The following is an 18,360-nucleotide window of genomic DNA, read 5'->3' as shown; positions in this document are numbered from 1 at the left end:
GGGCCTTCAGGCAGACATACAGGCAGTACATTGTATGCGTGATAAATAAATAAATAAATAAATAAATAAATAAATAAATAAATAAATAAATATTTAAAAAAGAAGAAACAAACTGAAAATCTAACTGTGTAATCATGGTGCACGCCTTTAATTCCAGCACTTGGGAAGCAGAAGCAGGCCGATATAGTTTGAGGCCAGCCAGGGCTGTTAGACAGAGAAACTCTCGCTTGCCTCACCCAGTCTTAATATAAGGGTTTATGTCTAGTCTTATTTTAACTTCTTAGGCCTTGTTCAGTTGATAGCCCTAGGAGACCTGCTTTTTTCGTTTTGGTTTTTGGTTTTTGGCTTTTAGGTTTTTTTTTGGAAGGGAAATGGAGGAGGCTTGGTTCTAGGGGAGAGGAAAGATTGGGGAAGGGACTGGGAGGGATGGAGGGAGGGTAAACTGCAGTCAGAATGTACTATATGAGAGAAAAATTAAACTGAATCTAATATATACTAAAAGCATTTATTAGTCATATTAATTAGTCACATTTATTATATAATAAGGTCACGTCTGTGATGGAAGAAGTAAATATTACTGGGATAAATGACTAGCTGATAGGGGATAAATAGCATATATCCCTGAACATACATACACACACACATAGCACACACAAACGTGTGTTTGTGTGATTTGTACATATAGATTTTCTTGAGAAAGATGAGCTTTTTATTTAACCCACAGAGGAGAAAGATGGAGGACCAAAAATAGGAGGGAGATTTAATTTTATTTATAAATTCTTTTCAGGTTATTTTCCAAACTATGCATGATTGCATGATATGTACAGACTTGCTAACATTTCAAATTTAGCTAGCAGGTAGAGTTTGACCTTTTAAAGCATTAATTTAACTGGCATTTGTATCTTTTCCTTTAGCGACCTGTGCATGGATTGTGCCTTGCAACTGGAGACCTGCCCATTGTGTCGTAAAGAAATAGTGTCTAGAATCAGACAGATTTCTCATATTTCATGACACATGTGAAGAGATACCATGGACATATTTCTACTCGATTCCAACAATGTTGAAATGGAAAGGAAAAAAAAACACACGAACATCTCTTACCAGTTGTACGCACATTGAAACTTATAGCCATGGCCAGATTTTATGCTAAAATTGGTAGTTTGTCAAAGACAAATTCTCTTAGAATCTAATCCAACTTGCCAGCCCTGAATTTCTTTTGAGGCCTAGGAGGCCGGATGTCAGCAGCTGGGCCTGTGGTACTTCCATGAAAAACAGCAGGTGACAAGGGTCTCCTGAATGCTGAAGCCACGCCGGAATTCATGTTGGGTTCATTTGGTTGTTTACACAAGGTGTTTGCGTCTTAGTCCACAGTTTTTATTTTGGGGTTAAGTCATTTTGGAGAAATAATTGACAGCGTGTCTGGGTTGAGCATCATTGATCAGAGAAACCCCGGTGTGTTAAGCATGGATATTGCACTGCAAGACTTGAATCTATAAATGTAGCATCACACAGGTCATTACTTCAAGCAACATGGAGATGCGGAAAGAAGGTGCATAGACTGTAGGAAAAAAACAAAACAAACAAGAAAAAAACCCAAATTTTTTTTATATTTTAGTGATCCCAAGGAACATTCTAGTTTTTTTAAACTACAGAAAATTGGTGGTATTTTCACATTCATGGTGTTTCTATCCAGTTTCAGTACCCACATTTTGTGAGGAAAAATGTTTTACCACTGCAGGAGGAACTCTTAACCCAGTTGCAATGTTAGACTGGAAAAAATTTGGTAGTTAGTGTATCTTTGAGGTACCAGCAAATCAGGTTTTTTTTTTTATTTTTAAAAAATTTTTAATCAGTATTGTTTTTGGAAATCATATACTTTGAAACGCTTGAATTAATAGTCTCTAGAGGACAGTCTGAGAACACATATCCTGTTGTTTAAATAAATACATGTTTTTGAGTAGCAAGTTCAATCATGAATTGTTGACTCTGTCTTCATCAAGTGTTTTTATCCCTCTCAGGGTCTCTGGTGAAGGCCTCAAGAGCTTGCTTTTTTTTTCTCTGAGAAAATTGGAAGGTAGAATTGTAAATTTTTTAAGACTTATTTCATAATGGTGTACCTCAGCAACTGCCTTTCAATTTATGCCAAGTCCTTACTGAGTTTATACTTGAACAGTAGATGTCTTCAGAGTTTTACGGTGTCTTAAATTCACTGCACATTCTTTTCCTTCCTTTTCCCTCTTTCTTGTTTGTAGTTCATTAAACCTGTCCTACCACGGAGGTGACTGCCTTCCTGGCTGTACTTGCTGGGGTGCTGGATTTTTCCATGTCTCACTGGTCTTCCATAAATCCAAATATATATATATAAGTCTATATACAGATAGAGTTATGTGTCCTCCTTCAGCTTGTGGTGAATGCAGTAATTTGCATTAAAGAATAAAGTATCTGTTGCATTTTTTACTCTAACACGTCCCAGCTCTCATTGGTGTCCTCTCCTAAAGCTCCTACTCTCAGGGTAGGAGAGAACCAAGTGTAAGAACTAAGGAAGAAAGTCAGACCTGTGATACCAGCACTCAGAAGGCTGAGACTGGAAGATTCACATGAGTTTGTAGGCAGCCCAGACTGCTCCACAGTGAGTTCCAGTTAGGGCTAGATAGCACTGGATCATTAGGTCAGGGGTAGAATACTGCCTGGCATGTGTTCCTTCCCTGGAACCTCAAAGGAAAAGAAAACTAAGAATTAAGTTTAGAGACCAGCCTGGTCTACAAGAGCTAGTTCCAGGACAGGCTCCAAAACCACAGAGAAACCCTGTCTCAAAAAACCAAAAAAAAAAAAAAAAAAAGAATTAAGTTTAGCCAGGCATGATGCATGCCTTTTGTTCCAGCACCTGGGAGGCAGAGACAGACCAATCTAGGAGTTCCAGGCCAGCCAGGACTACATATTCATCAGGTAGCTCTTCATTGATAGGCTTCAATAGGTGCTGGCACTGTGCCTGTGTGACTTGTCAGATACCCACTTACGGGGCAGCAGCAGGAAGAAGCAGTGTAATTTCTGTGTACTGTGATAATTTTATAGTGCCATGAAGGATAAGAATATGCTACCCAGAAGTATGTAGTTATGGGGAGAATGAGGCAGAACAACTTTAGATATTTGGGTAACATGGGTAAAGGGAAGTTGTCAGAAGAAAACTAAGGGAGACATAAGGATGTAGCCAGGCAGAGGGATGAGGACAGACTTCTAGGAGTAGGTATCTAAGTGGGCATAGCACTGTGGTAAAGGTCCTCACTAAGAAGGAAAGCTGGTGCAGGGGAGATAGGACGTGGTGGGAATAGTGTGCTCTGCCACAGGAGCTGTGCATGAAGCCCATGGTAAGGAGTTTGTATTTCCTCCGAAATACAACAAAAAGGCAATTGTTTATTAAGCTTGGAAATGCCTGAATAGTGTTCTTAGAGAATGGTTCTGCCTTCTGCTTGGGAATAGAATAGAAGAGTAGGTGGGGCGGAGCTAGGGAAGCAGAAAATCTAATACAACAGGGGCTAACAGATTACAGGAACCTGCCAGCTTTCTAGAAGTTTCCCCTTGAACTTTGTTCCTAAAGTGGCCTGCTCTTCCAATTTTTAACTTTGAGACTATAGAACAGAAGAGCTTCAGTAGGGAATTGATTAACCATTTGGAGTGGAAGCACATTTATCGTGGGGTCACTTTTAAAAGATACATACTTCATATAGAAGAGAAAGAAATGGACTGGTAAGCCACATGCAGACTCAAACAGTCACTAAGTCAGAGGGAGAAAAGAACTTGTTAGGGCATTTCCACAGTGATTCCTTGGGGGGAAATCTAGAGTTTCAGCCAGAAAAAAAAATAGTGAATTGCCATCTTCTTTTGAATGATGTAAGACAGGAAAATATCATGGTGCCATTTGCAGAGTTCCAGAAAATAATGATTGTGCCACAGAAACTGAAACCATGTTGGTCAGCAATAGAAAATGATTTTTATGATTTGAACCATCTTTAATATGTATCCTTGAAAACAAACCAGCTCTTTCCAGTGTTGTCCACTCTTTTATCTTGTGCTACTGCTTAGTCACTTAGGAGATATATGTGTAATTTTTTAATAAATATACATATATATATATATGCTTTTGAGGCAGGATCTCACTGTGTACCTTCCACTAGTCTAGCCTAGGACCAGCTGTGTAGATCAGTCTGGCATGGAACTCAGAGATCCTGCTGCCTCTGCCTCCCAGTTCTGGAATTAAAAGGCTTGTGCCACCCCCCACCCCCCCCGGACAGGAATAGTTTTTTTGTGTTTATGTTTTTTGCTGGGTTTGGTTTGGTTGTTTTTTTTGACAGGGTATATTACCATGTAGCTTTGGATGTCCTAGAACTCACTCTGTAGACCAGACTGACCTCAAACTTAGAGATCTGCCTGCCTCTGCCTCCCAGGTGCTGGGACTAAAGGTGTGTGCCACTACGCCCAGCAGAAATAGTTTTAATGTGGCTAGTTATGGTGGCTGATACCTATAATGCCAGCATTTTACGGGCATGTGGTTTGCTAGGAATTTGAAGATAGCCTAGATTACATTGTGAGTTCCAGGTCAGCCTGGGCTACAGAGTAAGAGCCCATGGCTATACAAGAGGACTCAGGTTTGATTTGCGTGGTATTGGTGTCTCACAACCATCTGTAACTCCACTTCCAAGTGATCCAACACCTTCTGGTGTCCTCAGCCAACAGGCATGCATGTGGTGCAAAGACATATATGCAAGCAAAATATCCATACACGTAGAATAAATGTTTGAAAGGGTTTTTGTTTGGTTTTGTTTTGATGTTTTTTCCTAATGAAAAAGTGCTGGCAAGATGATCATTCAGCAGGCAAAGGCACTTGGCACCAAGCTAATGACCTGAGTTTGATCCCTGGCCTCCATATTGTAGAAGGAGAGAACCAACTCCTGCAAGTTGTCCTGACCTCATGCACTGTGCACTGCCATGTGTATGCATACATATACCAATAAAATGTATTATTTTTTTAAATTAAAAGAAAACATGTATTTTTGTTTTCTGTTTTTTGTTTTAGACAAAGTCTCACTATGTAACCCTGACAGACCTTGAACTCAAAGAGATCCTCCCCAGCTTTTTTTTTTTTTTAAAGAAGAGGATGTCGAATCCCAGAGCTAGAGTGAAATGCAGTAAACAGAACTGCCTAATACGGGTGCTGGGAACTGAACTCTGGAAGAGCATAAGGTACTCAACCTATGAGTCATCTATCTAGCCTGAAAGACTTTATTTTATGCCAGGAGATATTGATGCATGTCTTTAATCCCAACACTTGGAAGGCAGAGGCCGGTGCTCTGAGTTCAAAGCCAGCCTGGTCTACAGAGGGAGTTACAGAACAGCCAGGGCTGCACAAAGAAACCACTGAATGTTTTGCTCAAAGCTTCTGCTTCCTTGCAATATTTGTGTGGGGAGGGGGGGAGCTGTTTGTTGTTGTGTTTTTGGTTTTTGACAGATCTCTTATAGTCCTGGCTGGTCTAGAACTCCCTGTATAGACCAAACTGGCCTCAAACAGAGACCTGCCTGCCTCCGCCTCCCAAGTGATGGAATTAGTGATATGCTTCCCCATGCCCAACAGGAACACTTGCTCTTCAGCCAAATTGCTGTTGTGTGAGAAAACCCAAACATCTCCAGAAAGCCTACCTGCTCACCACCCACCTCCTACCCATGGCCCACCACTAGGTTACTTCCTACCTGAGCTCTCTGAGAGGCTTCTCAGACTCCACTGCGACCCTATTGATGACTCCAAATGGAACAAAGGCGAGCTGTCCTTGCCAATCCTTCCCAAAACACAGATTAATGAATGAAATATTTGTTTTAGTCCACTAGGTTTCTTGGGGAGGAGGGGTTGTAAGTAGCAATAGGTAACTAGCAGGGGCAAAATTCCATTCCTTTCCTGTTTTGGTTCATGAAACAGCAGGCTAGTTTCATGTGGGATATAGAGAAAGTGTGTAATAGAATCTTAGAGAGTTTGCTCTGAACTGTCTGACCAGTGCTTGACCGTATCGAGACTTTTTCTGTTCCACCAGCCAGCTCCCAAATAATGACAGAGGCTTCTTATGAAAGCTCGGCCTTAGCTTAGGTTTGTCCCACTAGCACTTATAACTTAAATTAATCCATTTATATTAATTACATTTTGCGTTATGACTTTTTAACCTTATTTCTGTACTACCCATCCTGCTTCCTCCTTTTTATTTATTTATTTATTTATTTATTTATTTATTATGTATACAATATTCTGTCCGTGTGTATGTCTGCAGGCCAGAAGAGGGCACCAGATCTCATTACAGATGGCTGTGAGCCACCATGTGGTTGCCGGGAATTGAACTCAGGACCTTTGGAAGAGCAGGCAGTGCTCTTAACCACTGAGCCATCTCTCCAGCCCCCTACTTCCTCCTTGTGTCTCGTCTCTGGAGCGCCTAGATTCCTTCTCCTCTCTGTCTCTGCCCAGACATCCCACCTATTCCTCCTGCCTAGCTATTGGCCATTCAGCTCTTTATTAAACCAGTCACAATAATATATCTCACACAGTGTACAAATATCCCACAACAGCTTGATGGAACATCATTTTTAGGTGCTTGTCATCCTAAATATGCTTTTCAGAGCTGTGACAAATACTGACCAAAACTAATTTGGGGAAAGAGAGGGTTTGTTTGCTTCGACAACCATGTTGTGGTTCATCATTGAGAGGAATTGGGACAGGAACTCTGCAGGATCCTGAAGGCAGGAACTGAAGTAGAGACAAAGGCCGCATATGGTTTGTTCTCCATAGCTCGCTCAGCTTCCTTATATAGCCCACACCTGCCCAAAGGTGGCACCACCCGCAGGGAACTGGGCCCCATTAAGTCGAGAAAATTATCCACAAGCAAAGTCGGGGCCGTAATGACACACACCTTTAATCCCAGCACTTGGAAACCAGAGGCAGGCAGATCACTGAGTTCCAGGCCAGCCTGGTGTACAGAATGAGTTCCAGGACTACACAGGGAAACCCTGTCTCTAAATAAATAAATAAACAAACAAACAAATAAATAAATAAAATGGCAGTTCCCTTCTTCCCAGGTGACTCAGATCAATTTGACAGAAGCCAACCGGCAAGCACATTTGTCTTCACCTGTTGCTAACCAGAGTACTCTGGAGACTAAACTCGCACTGTGTTTGAAATCTTGATTCCAGATGCTGTAAGATCCGTAGACACCTGTTTTGTATTAAAAAATGTCTACTGATTCATTCCCTAAGTTTTCTAGTTATATGCTACACTTTTGGCTAAAAGGTATCAGACCACCAAAGAGATACTTAGTGAACCACTGAGATAAATCCATTTTAACTAGGGTATGGTGGTGCACACTATTAAATCTGAGTGAGGAGGATCTCATCAGTTTGAGGCCATCCTGATCTCCATAGTGAGCTCCTGGCTAACCAAGGCTACATACTGAGATCCTGTCTCAAAAATAATAGTAATATGGAGTCCCAGTAAAGCCGCTTTCACCGTATGAAAGTTTTTGAAGGGACTTTTCCCAGAGCAAAGTTATGTAATTCCTGATTACTTCAAGTTGTTGTCAACTTCTTTTGTACTGCATAATTATCCAAGAAACCATTTAATGTCTAATAATTTGTTGTTTCTCGTTTTCTTGTGTTTATTGAGACAGAAGTCTCACTAGGTAAGCGGGCAGCAAACTGTAGCTGAAGCAGGTCTTGAATGCCTTGAACCTCTTGCCTCCACCTTCCAAATGCTGGGACTACATACTCATGCACACCCTGCTCTTGCTTTTTTTTCTTTTTTTTTTTTTTTTTTGTTTTCGAGACAGGGTTTCTCTGTGGTTTTGGAGCCTTTCCTGGAACTAGCTCTTGTAGACCAGGCTGGTCTCGAACTCACAGAGATCCGCCTGCCTCTGCCTCCCGAGTGCTGGGATTAAAGGCGTGCGCCACCACCGCCCGGCTCCTGCTTTTGATTTGAAGATTACAAGTTAAATTACATCTATATAATAATGCCATGGAATCTTCCATGTTTCCAAGAAGTAACTTTCGGATAAGTCAGACGTCTGTATTATCTAGGACAAAATATGAGCGACTGACTTTCGAGCAATTTTTTGTTTTGTTTTTCGAGACAGGGTTTCTCTGCCCTGGAACTCGCTCTGCAGACTAGACTGGCCTCGAACTCAGAGATCCACCCGCCTCTGCCTCCCGAGTGCTGGGATTAAAGGTGTGCGCCACCACCACCCGGCCAACTACATAATCTTTACTACCCCTAAATTACAAGTGAAGAAATTGAGGCTCTTGGCTCCCACTGCTTCGTCTGCAAGCCTGGAACTGCAAGCGTTGACACACAGAGCGCCACCATTTTGCAGACCTCTTCATGAGTCCCGAGAACCTGAGGCTGTGATTGGCTGCTGAAGCCGCGGGGGTAACCATGGTGACGGGAGGCGGGGCTGCGGCGGACCGCGGGCCCTAACAGACTGTAGCGGGGGTGTCCCCGCGAGAGGCCGGCGGGCGCAGGGCCCAGCCGGGAGCCTCAGCCCTGGCCTCGCGCGATCGCCGGGCGGGGCGCGGGCGCGGCCTCCTGCGGGGCCTTGATGCGGTTGAGGCGGCGCGGGCCAGAGCGGAGCCGGGCCCGGCGGTGGGCACGGTAGGAGGCTGCGGCGGGGCCGCAGGCCCGGGCCGGTGACTGGGGCGCCCCGACGATGGACGCCATCGAAGAAGAGAGCTTCGCGCTGTCCTTGTGAGTGACGACTGCGGGGTCGGGTGCGGGCCAGGCGGGCCGGGGCCGGGGCTCGGGCTCCGCTCCAGCGGGGCGTTTCCCCACCCGCGGCCTCCGCGGGGCTGTGTCACCGATTACCAGCGCTTCCATCACAATCCTCTGGCCTCAGTCTTGGCCGTCAGTAAAACCTAGAGGGCTTGAGCTGCCCAGGGCTGGCGGCGGCCTCACCGCCGTCTCAGGCCACTCCTGACCCAGTTACCCTCCGGGCCCGTGCTCCTCCGGTGGTCACCCTCACCAGCAGATACACCTGCCTGGCGTTAAGAGCCAGTATGCGGTGAGTAGATCCCGCGGGTAATAACATGCGGGAGTCAGAGGATGTGCCACGCCAGCCTCAGCTCCCCACATCCATATTGTTTGCTGCTTTTCTGATCGCCTAGGGTTTGGTCAGGGATGTTTTTCTGTACTTAGAATTTCTAGACTAGACAGTAATCCTTGACTGCTGAAATTGAGTGACGACGGGAATTTTATGCACGTTGGAAATTTTACATTATAAAAGTATGTCGGGCTTTGTTGTTGTGATTGCCTAGTATGCTCAAGGCCTTGGGTTCAATCCCCACAGAAAACATAAATTCAACTTCAAAAATAATTATTTGGTCCGGCACCTATTCCTCATGTGTTTTTCAGCTCCTCCGCCTCTGATGCAGAATTTGATGCTGTAGTTGGGTGTTTGGAAGACATTATTATGGGTAAGTTTCTACACCACTAAGCGATCCCTCTAGTCCCTTAATTCTTATGTAGATAGACCCTTGCTTTAGAACAATATTTTAAATGTATTCATTTATGGTGATTGGGGGTGTGTTCCTAGGCCACTGTGCACAAGTGGAGTTCAGAGGACAACTTTGTAGAGTTGATTCTCTCCTTCCGCCTTGATGTGGGTTTTGAGGGTTGCAGTCGGGTTGCCAGGCTTGTATAGCAATGCCCTTAGCCCCTGAACCACCTCAACAGCCCAAACCTTTGCTTACAAGAGCATGCAAAGAAATACATTTGAGGAGTTAATTTTTAAAACACAGAACATCCAGGTACACCAAAATTTTAATACAGCACAACATAATAGTAAGCTAGCCATACTAAGATTTGTTGTCTTAATGGGCCTCAGTCAACGGTGTGTGTGTAGCAGGGTAAAGGTTGTGATATGGGCCTCAATCATGTATGTAGCAGACTGGGAGCTGGGGTCTCTGCACCTCCTCCAGGGCCTAGTGAGTTTAGTTGGACAGAAGGGGCAGGAGGTGGATGGGGCCCACCATCTGTTGTGGAGGTGTGGATGTGGCCCCCAAACCTTGTGTGCTGGAGGTTGGTACCCAGTATGGTAGATGATGGGAGCACTAAGAGGTGGGGCCTGGTAGGAGGTGGGTGGGCATGCTTGCTGCCCTGGCCTAGATCTTGTGGGACCTTGGTCAGTTCTCCATAGGAGGTTGTTATGGAAGAGTAAGCCCAGCCCCTTCCAGCTCTCAGGCTTCCTGTCTTGCTGTGTGAACTCTGTGGTGTCATCAGCCAGAGCTGGTGGCATGCTGTGGAGACTTTCAGCCTCTAGACCTGTGGGCTAAATAAATATTCTTTCCTTATCAAAAACAATTGTCTTAGAAACAAGTAGGGTCAGCGAGTAGAGGCTCTCACCAGCAGGCCTGACAATGCTAGTTCAATCCTCGGAATCTACAAAATAGAAGTGGCTCCCAAAGGCTGTCTTCACACATCCACACATGGGCTGTAGCAGGCACGTGCCCATGTGCAAACTAAATAAATAGAAATATAGTTAAAAATAAGAAATCCAAAACCTGGTATATGGCACGCCTCTATAATCTTAGAACAGGCAGGCAGAGGCAAGAGGTTGGGGGAGTTCAGGTCCTGGCTTTGCTCGGTAAGATCCAGTGCTTTCTTCAGTAACGGCCATTGATTGATTCAAGGCTTCAGAGAGACAAATTCAGAAGATCAGTCACCTGGTAGGTAGGACAGAGCTCTTGGCAAGACTTCAGGTAATACTGGCTGACTTTATCTTACATATGCAGCAAGAGCGATTTTGAGTCATTTTGAGCTTTAACATTTTCTTCCTTCCTTCCTTTTTTGATTTTTTTTTTTTTTTTTTTTGGTTTTTCGAGACAGGGTTTCTCTGTGGTTTTGGAGCCTGTCCTGGAACTAGCTCTTGTAGACCAGGCTGGTCTCGAACTCACAGAGATCCGCCTGCCTCTGCCTCCCGAGTGCTGGGACTAAAGGGCGTGCGCCACCACCGCCCGGCGAGCTTTAACATTTTCATACAGAACATAACTTATAACCCTATGCAACACTTGACCAAGCAAAAACAAGGTGTCACATCTCCTTGGATCACTTTATTTTCTTTTTTTGTTGCTATTGCCTTTAGTTTTCGTTGTTATTGTTGTTGTTTTTGAGACAGGATTTCTCTGTGTAGCCCTGGCTGTTCTTGAACTAACTCCATAGACTAGGCTAGCCTTCAACTCAGAGATCCATTTACCTGGGATTAAAGGTATGAGCCACTACAGATGACTTGGATCCCTCTTTTTTCTTGATGTATTTTTTGGTTGGTTCCGTGTTGAGAGCGTTGTTTTTAGGGTCTCATGTACAGGCCAGCCTTGCTCTTTCCTCTTCCTGCCTCAGCCTCCCTGGTGCTAGGGTTGCAGGCAAGAGCCAATATACCCTCCTATTTCCTATTTCCTTGCACTCTTGGTTCCTATTTCTGGATCCCTTTAGGCATATGTCTATTCTACTAAGTAACCAGAAAGTAGTAATAAATCCAAAATTGAAGAAAACTAGGAAGAAACTAAGTTGGACAAAGTTTTGATAGTTTATCAATTTTTCCCGCAATTAAGAGAAGACCCTGCTGTCTGAATTTTGGTGTGTGTTTTAACCCAGATTAGTCTGGAAAACCAGTGACAACACCTTTGAACCTTCACATCCCATATTTCAGCAGAAGCAAACTCCTGAGGAGTTTTGAGTTGTTTTGCCCACCATGGATATCCTCCTATTGTGGAGAAACAGGCTTCTTTAGGTCTGGGTCACTTTTGAAGGTTTCCCTGTTATAGAAAGGCTAGTCAGTTCCATTGTCAGAATCCCTACACCCTGACCTCAAGTGTTTGCTGTGAATCTGTACCTGGACTCTCCTGAATTCCACCCCGCGAGCCCCTGTGACGGACAGACAGTTGAGGAAATTAGGGTCTGCAGAAATAAGGCTACCTATCTAAGATCACACAGAGTTTACGGCTGAGATAGGGTTTGAACCCAAGCAGTGGCCTCTCGCAGGCCCCAGACTTTAACCCACTGTATGGTCTTCACTACTGCTTCTAAAATGATAGTAAAATAGGAGAAGGGGGGCAGCAAAATGGCTTACAAGCCTACAGTCCAGGTTCAGTCTGAGAAGGAGAGTCAACACCCAATCTCTAGGTGGGTGTCATGGCACATGCCATCAATTCCAGTTCTCAGGAGGCAGAGGCAGGTGGATTGTTGTGAGTTCCAGGCCAGTCAGGTCTACTCAGTGAGACCCTGTTTCAAAAGAAATATGTAGCTTAATTTTTTTTTTTAATTTAAAAAATGAGGGCCAATGAGATGGCAACACTTGCTGCCAAGCCTGATGACCTGAGTTCAATTCCCAAGACTAGTGGTGGGCAGTAGAAGGGAAGAGCCTTCTCCTACAGGTTTTTCTCTGACCTCCTCCCTTACACCATGAAATGCCTGTGCACGTACACACATAAAAATAAATAAAAATGTCACTTAATAGTAAAAAATTTAAATAGGAGAGATGGAGCTTCTTGCCATTAAAGTCTCCCAATTTGAGAACTGACCTTTTGTGTTCACAATAAATTTATGTGTGAAAGAGAGTTCTTGGTGAGCATTTAGTGTGAGGGGCATTCACAAGTTATTCTGTTTGGATATATTAGGGCATATACCTGTATTTTTATTTTTTTAAATATTTATTTTTGTTTATGTGTATGAGTGTTCTGTCTATATAGTCCTCTGCTCAACAGAAGAGGGCATTGGACCCCATTATAGATGGTTGTAAGCCACCATGTGGTTGCTGGGAATTGAACTCAGGACCTCTGGAAGAAGTTAAGAGGTTAAGAGACATTCTTCCTAACTACTGAGCCATCGCTCCAGCACGGTTTTTTGTTTTGTTTTGTTTTTTGTTTCTCTAGACAGGGTTTGTGTGGTCATGGCTACCCTGGAACTCGCTCTATAGACTAGGCTGGCTTAGAACTCAGAGATTTGCCTGCCTCTGCCACCCAAGTGCTGGGATTAAAGGTGTGTGCCAGTACTGCCCAGCTTTGATTGTGGATAATCTTCTTGATTTGTGACCCCAGCACTCAGAGTCAGGAGGATGGCTACAAGTTCAAGACCAGCCTGTCTACATAGTGAATTCCAGGCCAGCCAAGAATATATATCTGTGGAGACCTTATCTCAGAAAGCTAAAAAAATAAAATATTGCAAAGCAATGTGAGCACACTTACAAGCCAGCAAATTGCATATTTTGAAAAGGTTGAAGTTTTTTTTTTTTTTTTTTTTTTTTTTTTTTGGTTTTTCGAGACAGGGTTTCTCTGTGGTTTTGGAGCCTGTCCTGGAACTAGCTCTTGTAGACCAGGCTGGTCTCGAACTCACAGAGATCCGCCTGCCTCTGCCTCCCAAGTGCTGGGATTAAAGGCGTGCCCCACCACCGCCCAGCCAAAGGTTGAAGTTTTAAATTTTAGGTATACCTTATTAAATTTTTAATTAGATTTTGTATTTATTTATTTTATTATATTTCTGAGTGTTTTGCTTGAATGGATGTGTGTCTGATGCCTGTGGAGGGCAGACAAGGGCATCAGACCTCTTGGGACCTGAGTTTGGTTGTGAGCTGCAACGTGGCTGCTGGAAAAGCAGCTGTAGCCTTGCACCTCATTACAAAGAATGAACTTCCCTGTCTCAGATGATGAGTTCCAGTTACTGCAGAGGAACTTCATGGACAAGTACTACCAGGAGTTTGAAGACACAGAAGAGAATAAACTCACCTATACCCCCATTTTTAATGAATATGTAAGTAGATCTGTCTCTCCTACCAGAAGATTAGGGCTTCTTTAAAATTTGAACTTAGATCCATTATGTATAATTAATATATATCTTCAAGAAGCTTGAATTAGTATCAAAAGGTGTTATAAAGCTTGGTGGAACATGTAAATCAGCACTAAGGAGACTGAGACAGGAGGATGGCTGCAAGCTATAAGCCTGCCTGGGCTACCTAGTGAATTTTAAGTCAGCTTAGATTGTTTAGCAAGATTATTTCTTTAAAAGCAAAAAAAAAAAAAAAAAAAAGGTTGGAATTGGTTTACTTTTTACATATGCCAGCACTGCCAAGAGCAGTGCTGATTACAGTCCGGTTTAGATCATTTCCTTTTGCCAGATCTTGGAGCTATTTTCTGAAAGGCATTCATGAAGTATTTGGTGAGCTTGCAACTTCTTGATTAAAACAAAATTGCCTTTACCATAATCTTGTCTTCAGTTAGGATACTTGCATTTTTGTGTTGTGAAAAATAAGCCAGCAAGAGGTGGAAAACTGATTCCATAGAAATTGACCTATGATGTCCACATGCACACTGTAGCACATGCATACCCCCTCACACATACATCATATACCCAATAATGATAAATTAAATTTAAAAAACACGGGGCTGGACAGATGGCTTCCAGAGGACTGCAGATTGATTCCAACAGCTCATCCAGTGACTAACAACTACCTATAACTCTAGTTCTAGAAAATCCGACACCTTCCTCTGGCTTCTGCAGCCATTTGCACTGATATCAAATATGCAGTCACACCACATACATACGCACACATTCTCACATGCACACATGATCTCAAGTGATGACTGCCAAGGACAGATCTAGGCTCTGCAAAGTTTCCCTTCTTCCCAGAGGGCCCACAAATTGCTGTTTCCACCGTTGCAGATTTCCCTGGTAGAGAAGTACATTGAAGAGCAGCTGCTGGAGCGTATCCCAGGCTTCAACATGGCGGCTTTCACAACCACACTGCAGTGAGTTGAGCTCATCTCTGGTTCTGTGCTCCCCCTCTTCCTCCCGAGATTGAAGAAAACCCACTTCCCTTTTCTTCACTGAAACCTCTGGATGGCTGGGCCCTGAGTGGGAGGCCCCTCTACGCCTTTGCAAGGCATTTTTTAAAGAGATTAATTTATTCATTTTTAAAATTATATGCATGTGTGTGAGCCTGCATGAGTTTATGTGCACCATGTGTGTGCAGGAGCATACAGAAGCCAGAAGAGGGTTTTAGATCCTCTAGAGCTGGAAATTCAGGCAATTGTGAGTGACCACATGCATCCCAGGAACAATCCTGAGTCCTCTGCAAGAGCAGCAAGTGCTGTTAACCACTGAGCCATCTCTCCTGCCCCCCCCTCTATCTATCTATCTATCTATCTATCTATCTATCTATCTATCTATCTATCTATCTATCTCTATCTATCTATCTATCTATCTATCTATCTATCTATCTATCTATCTATCTATCTAGGGTTTTTGTTTATTTGCTTTGAGACAGGGTCTTTTATAGCCAAGGCTGATTACAAGCCTCATCCTTCAGCCTCCGCCCAGGTGCTGACAGGCTGCCCCACTGTGCCTGACTTATGTTCCTTGAAAGGAATCTGTCTTCCTGTTGATTCACAAAGCCAACCCTGTCCTTTTCAGACACCATAAGGATGAAGTGGCTGGTGACATCTTTGACATGCTGCTCACATTCACGGACTTCCTGGCTTTCAAGGAGATGTTCCTATACTACAGAGCGGTAAGTTATGAGTGTCCCCTCCTTAGCCTCAGCAAGCCACGCAGAAATCAAGAGGTAGAGCTGCAGACAACCTGCCCTGTGCCTTCTATCTTTGTCCCCCGCTTAAAATGGCTAGTATTAGTTTGTTCATTAGCTTTTGAGGAATAAATAGAAGTTACTACTCCATGCCAGCCAGGACCTCTCTATGTCTTGATGAAACTCAGTGTTCCCAACAAAGAGTAAATCTCATTCTGTCACTTTACTGTGCAGTCTCCTTTAAATAAGAAGAAAACAGCTGCCATACTTGATTGTGTGTGTACTGAGACAGAGTCTTGCTGTATAGCCTGGAATTTGCTATGTAGACCAAGCTGGCCAAACTCAGAGATCCTCCTGCCTCAGTCTCCTGAGTACTACAATTAAATTAAAGGCATGGAGCTATGCCCATTCCCACTTAGTCTTTTATTTCTTTTTTAAAACAGGGTTTCTCTGTGTATTCCTGGTTGTCCTAGAACTCACTCTGTAGACCAAGCTGACCTTGAACTCAGAGATCCACCTCCCTCTACCTCCCAAATGCTGGAATTAAAGGTGTGCACCACCACTACCCAGCTAGTCAATGATTTATAAACTTTATTACTTTTTTATGTATATAAGAGTCTGCCTGCATGCATGTCAGCGCACCACATGTATACCTGGTGCCCATGGAAATCAGAAGATGGGGTAGGATCCCCGGGACTGGAGTTATAGACAGTTATGTGCTAAGATGGTGGGAATCAAATCCAGGTCCTCTGGAAGAGCAGCCAGTACTTTTAACCACCAAGCCATTTCTCCAGCCCCAAGAAAGTTCCCCCCCCCCCCAGCATATCTAAGGCCATAACTAAGAAAAACTGGAAATAACTTGTTGCCTTGTCCCTCCCTGTGTGTTCCTTGGGAGCTCACACGCCTACCCTGCTGTCCCTACTTCCCAACCCTGGTGACTCCTGGGTTAGGAAAGCTCTTTCCATTGCTGGCACCTTGAAGTTCTCTGCTTCTGCCTGTAGGAAAAGGAAGGCCGAGGACTGGACTTAAGCAGTGGCTTGGTCGTGACTTCTCTGTGCAAGTCGTCTTCTACAGCAGCTTCCCAGAACAACCTGCGGCACTAGGTTCCACCTGCAGATGTGGGTGTGGCCACTGTGAGGTCAACCAGCCCAGCCAGCTCAGAGATGGAAAGAGCAACTGTGCCACAGCCCTTCATTCCTATGAAGTATTGAGTCCTGGGAACATGACTGACCCTCCTGGCCGTTGTCCAGAAACAACTTGTAGTCAGTAACCTCATGTTCATCCTCCTGTCCCAATGCAAGCCCCTCCCGGGCCTTCGCCAGCAGTGTGGTAGTGTAGTGTGTCAGCAGTGTGGACGACACACCATCGTGAGCCCTTCATCCCAGCAGGCTTCACACGAGTCCTTGTGCACCCACGCTGTTTTTACATGGATCATTCTGTCCTCATCGTCAGTGGGGTTTTCTTTTGGGAGTGTTTATCTAGGGAGTTACTGGGGCCAGCTGCCTGTCTGGGCTTCTGAATCTCCTGTGATCACAGCTTGAGCGGCTGCAGGAATCGCCTGAGAGAGATGTCCTCTACCCACAAGTGAAAAGGAGCTCCCCATCTTACATTAGCAGTCCTTTGAGCAGCAAATGCTGCTGCTCTTGCTGTGGTCCTATTGTTTCTCTTAAGTCTCTAAGCATTATTTTCAAGAAACATATTTTTATAGATGAAAACTCAGGCTAACCTAGTGGGTATGATCTTGGAATGCTCAAGATCAACCACTTAAAAGATCAAAGTATTATATGCTGTGTGCTTTTTAGTTGTGAGTGCAAATCTGCTTTCTGATTAGTGCCCCTCTTGGGCACCATTGCAAGCAGGCTGTATGCTAGAAATAGGTTGCAGCTGTCAAGAAAGCATGCTAGGTGTGCCCATGCATGCTTGTCTGCAGTCCCATCACAACAGTGTGCTGTTTGCGCATGCTTGTCTGCAGTCCCGTCACGACAGTGTGCTAGTTGTGCTTGCGCATGCTTGTCTGCAGTCCCGTCACGACAGTGTGCTAAGTGTGCTTGCGCATGCTTGTCTGCAGTCCCTTCATGACAGTGTGCTAGTTGTGCTTGCGCATGCTTGTCTGCAGTCCCATTATGACAGTGTGCTAAGTGTGCTTGCGCATGCTTGTCTGCAGTCCCATTATGACAGTGTGCTAAGTGTGCTTGCGCATGCTTGTCTGCAGTCCCTTCATGACAGTGTGCTAGTTGTGCTTGCGCGTGCTTGTCTGCAGTCCATTGTGTATGCCAGTGAGCTGGTTTTCTGTTGGGAGAGTAGGGACTCTGCAATTTGTTCCCAACAATCTCTCCTGCCAAGTTGATGCTCCCCTGATCCAGCTCAGCCTGGGGGGAGGGGCAGTGCAGTAGACAGTTTTTGTGGTCACCTGTCATCTTTGGTTTACTGTCACCAACCAGAAAACATGTGTCACATCTCTAGAAAGAAGAAAACAGTTTGATTCCTAATGTATGCTTTTGGCTTTAACTTTTATAGTAAAAATAAGAATCCACACTGACTTTCCATGTGACCATTCTGACTTTACAGGATGTAAACCAAGCGCTGTGTTTTTTCTGTAGCAATGTGTCACTTAGTGCTTTTGTAAAACGAGTAAAATTTGAGGTGTTTGGCAAGAGTAATCATTCTACGTGCATTGTCCACTTTAATGTAACTACTGTCATCCGGTTATTGCTGCTTTGGTCTTCTGACATCAAAGGCCCTTGTGGAGCCAGCTCTGTAAATGTCACCATGT

General features: G+C 44.2%; 2 protein-coding genes across 2 annotated transcripts in view; both read left to right on the top strand.

Annotated features, from left to right (window-relative positions):
* Positions 1–4,998, top strand: part of Rspry1 (ring finger and SPRY domain containing 1) — a 55,791-nt gene extending 50,793 nt beyond the window's left edge. Inside the window, exon 15 of the mRNA XM_057753734.1 lies at positions 915–4,998. Coding sequence (XP_057609717.1) covers positions 915–1,011 — 97 coding nt within the window. The 3' untranslated portion in view covers positions 1,012–4,998. The remainder of the gene's footprint in view (positions 1–914) is intronic.
* A 3,469-nt stretch (positions 4,999–8,467) lies between these two features.
* On the top strand, positions 8,468–18,255 carry Arl2bp (ADP ribosylation factor like GTPase 2 binding protein). The gene is made up of 6 exons (XM_057753652.1): positions 8,468–8,764; positions 9,428–9,489; positions 13,710–13,816; positions 14,726–14,811; positions 15,476–15,572; positions 16,589–18,255. Exons 1-6 carry the CDS (start codon positions 8,727–8,729, stop codon positions 16,688–16,690), a joined length of 492 nt encoding a protein of 163 aa, XP_057609635.1. The 5' UTR covers positions 8,468–8,726; the 3' UTR covers positions 16,691–18,255.
* Positions 18,256–18,360: the final 105 nt, after the last annotated feature.

This window comes from Chionomys nivalis, chromosome 21 (genome assembly GCF_950005125.1).
Source record: "Chionomys nivalis chromosome 21, mChiNiv1.1, whole genome shotgun sequence".
NCBI classification, from domain to species: Eukaryota; Metazoa; Chordata; class Mammalia; order Rodentia; family Cricetidae; genus Chionomys; species Chionomys nivalis.
Note: the sequence above shows the minus strand (reverse complement) of the source record. Positions and strands in the feature narration are given on the sequence as shown.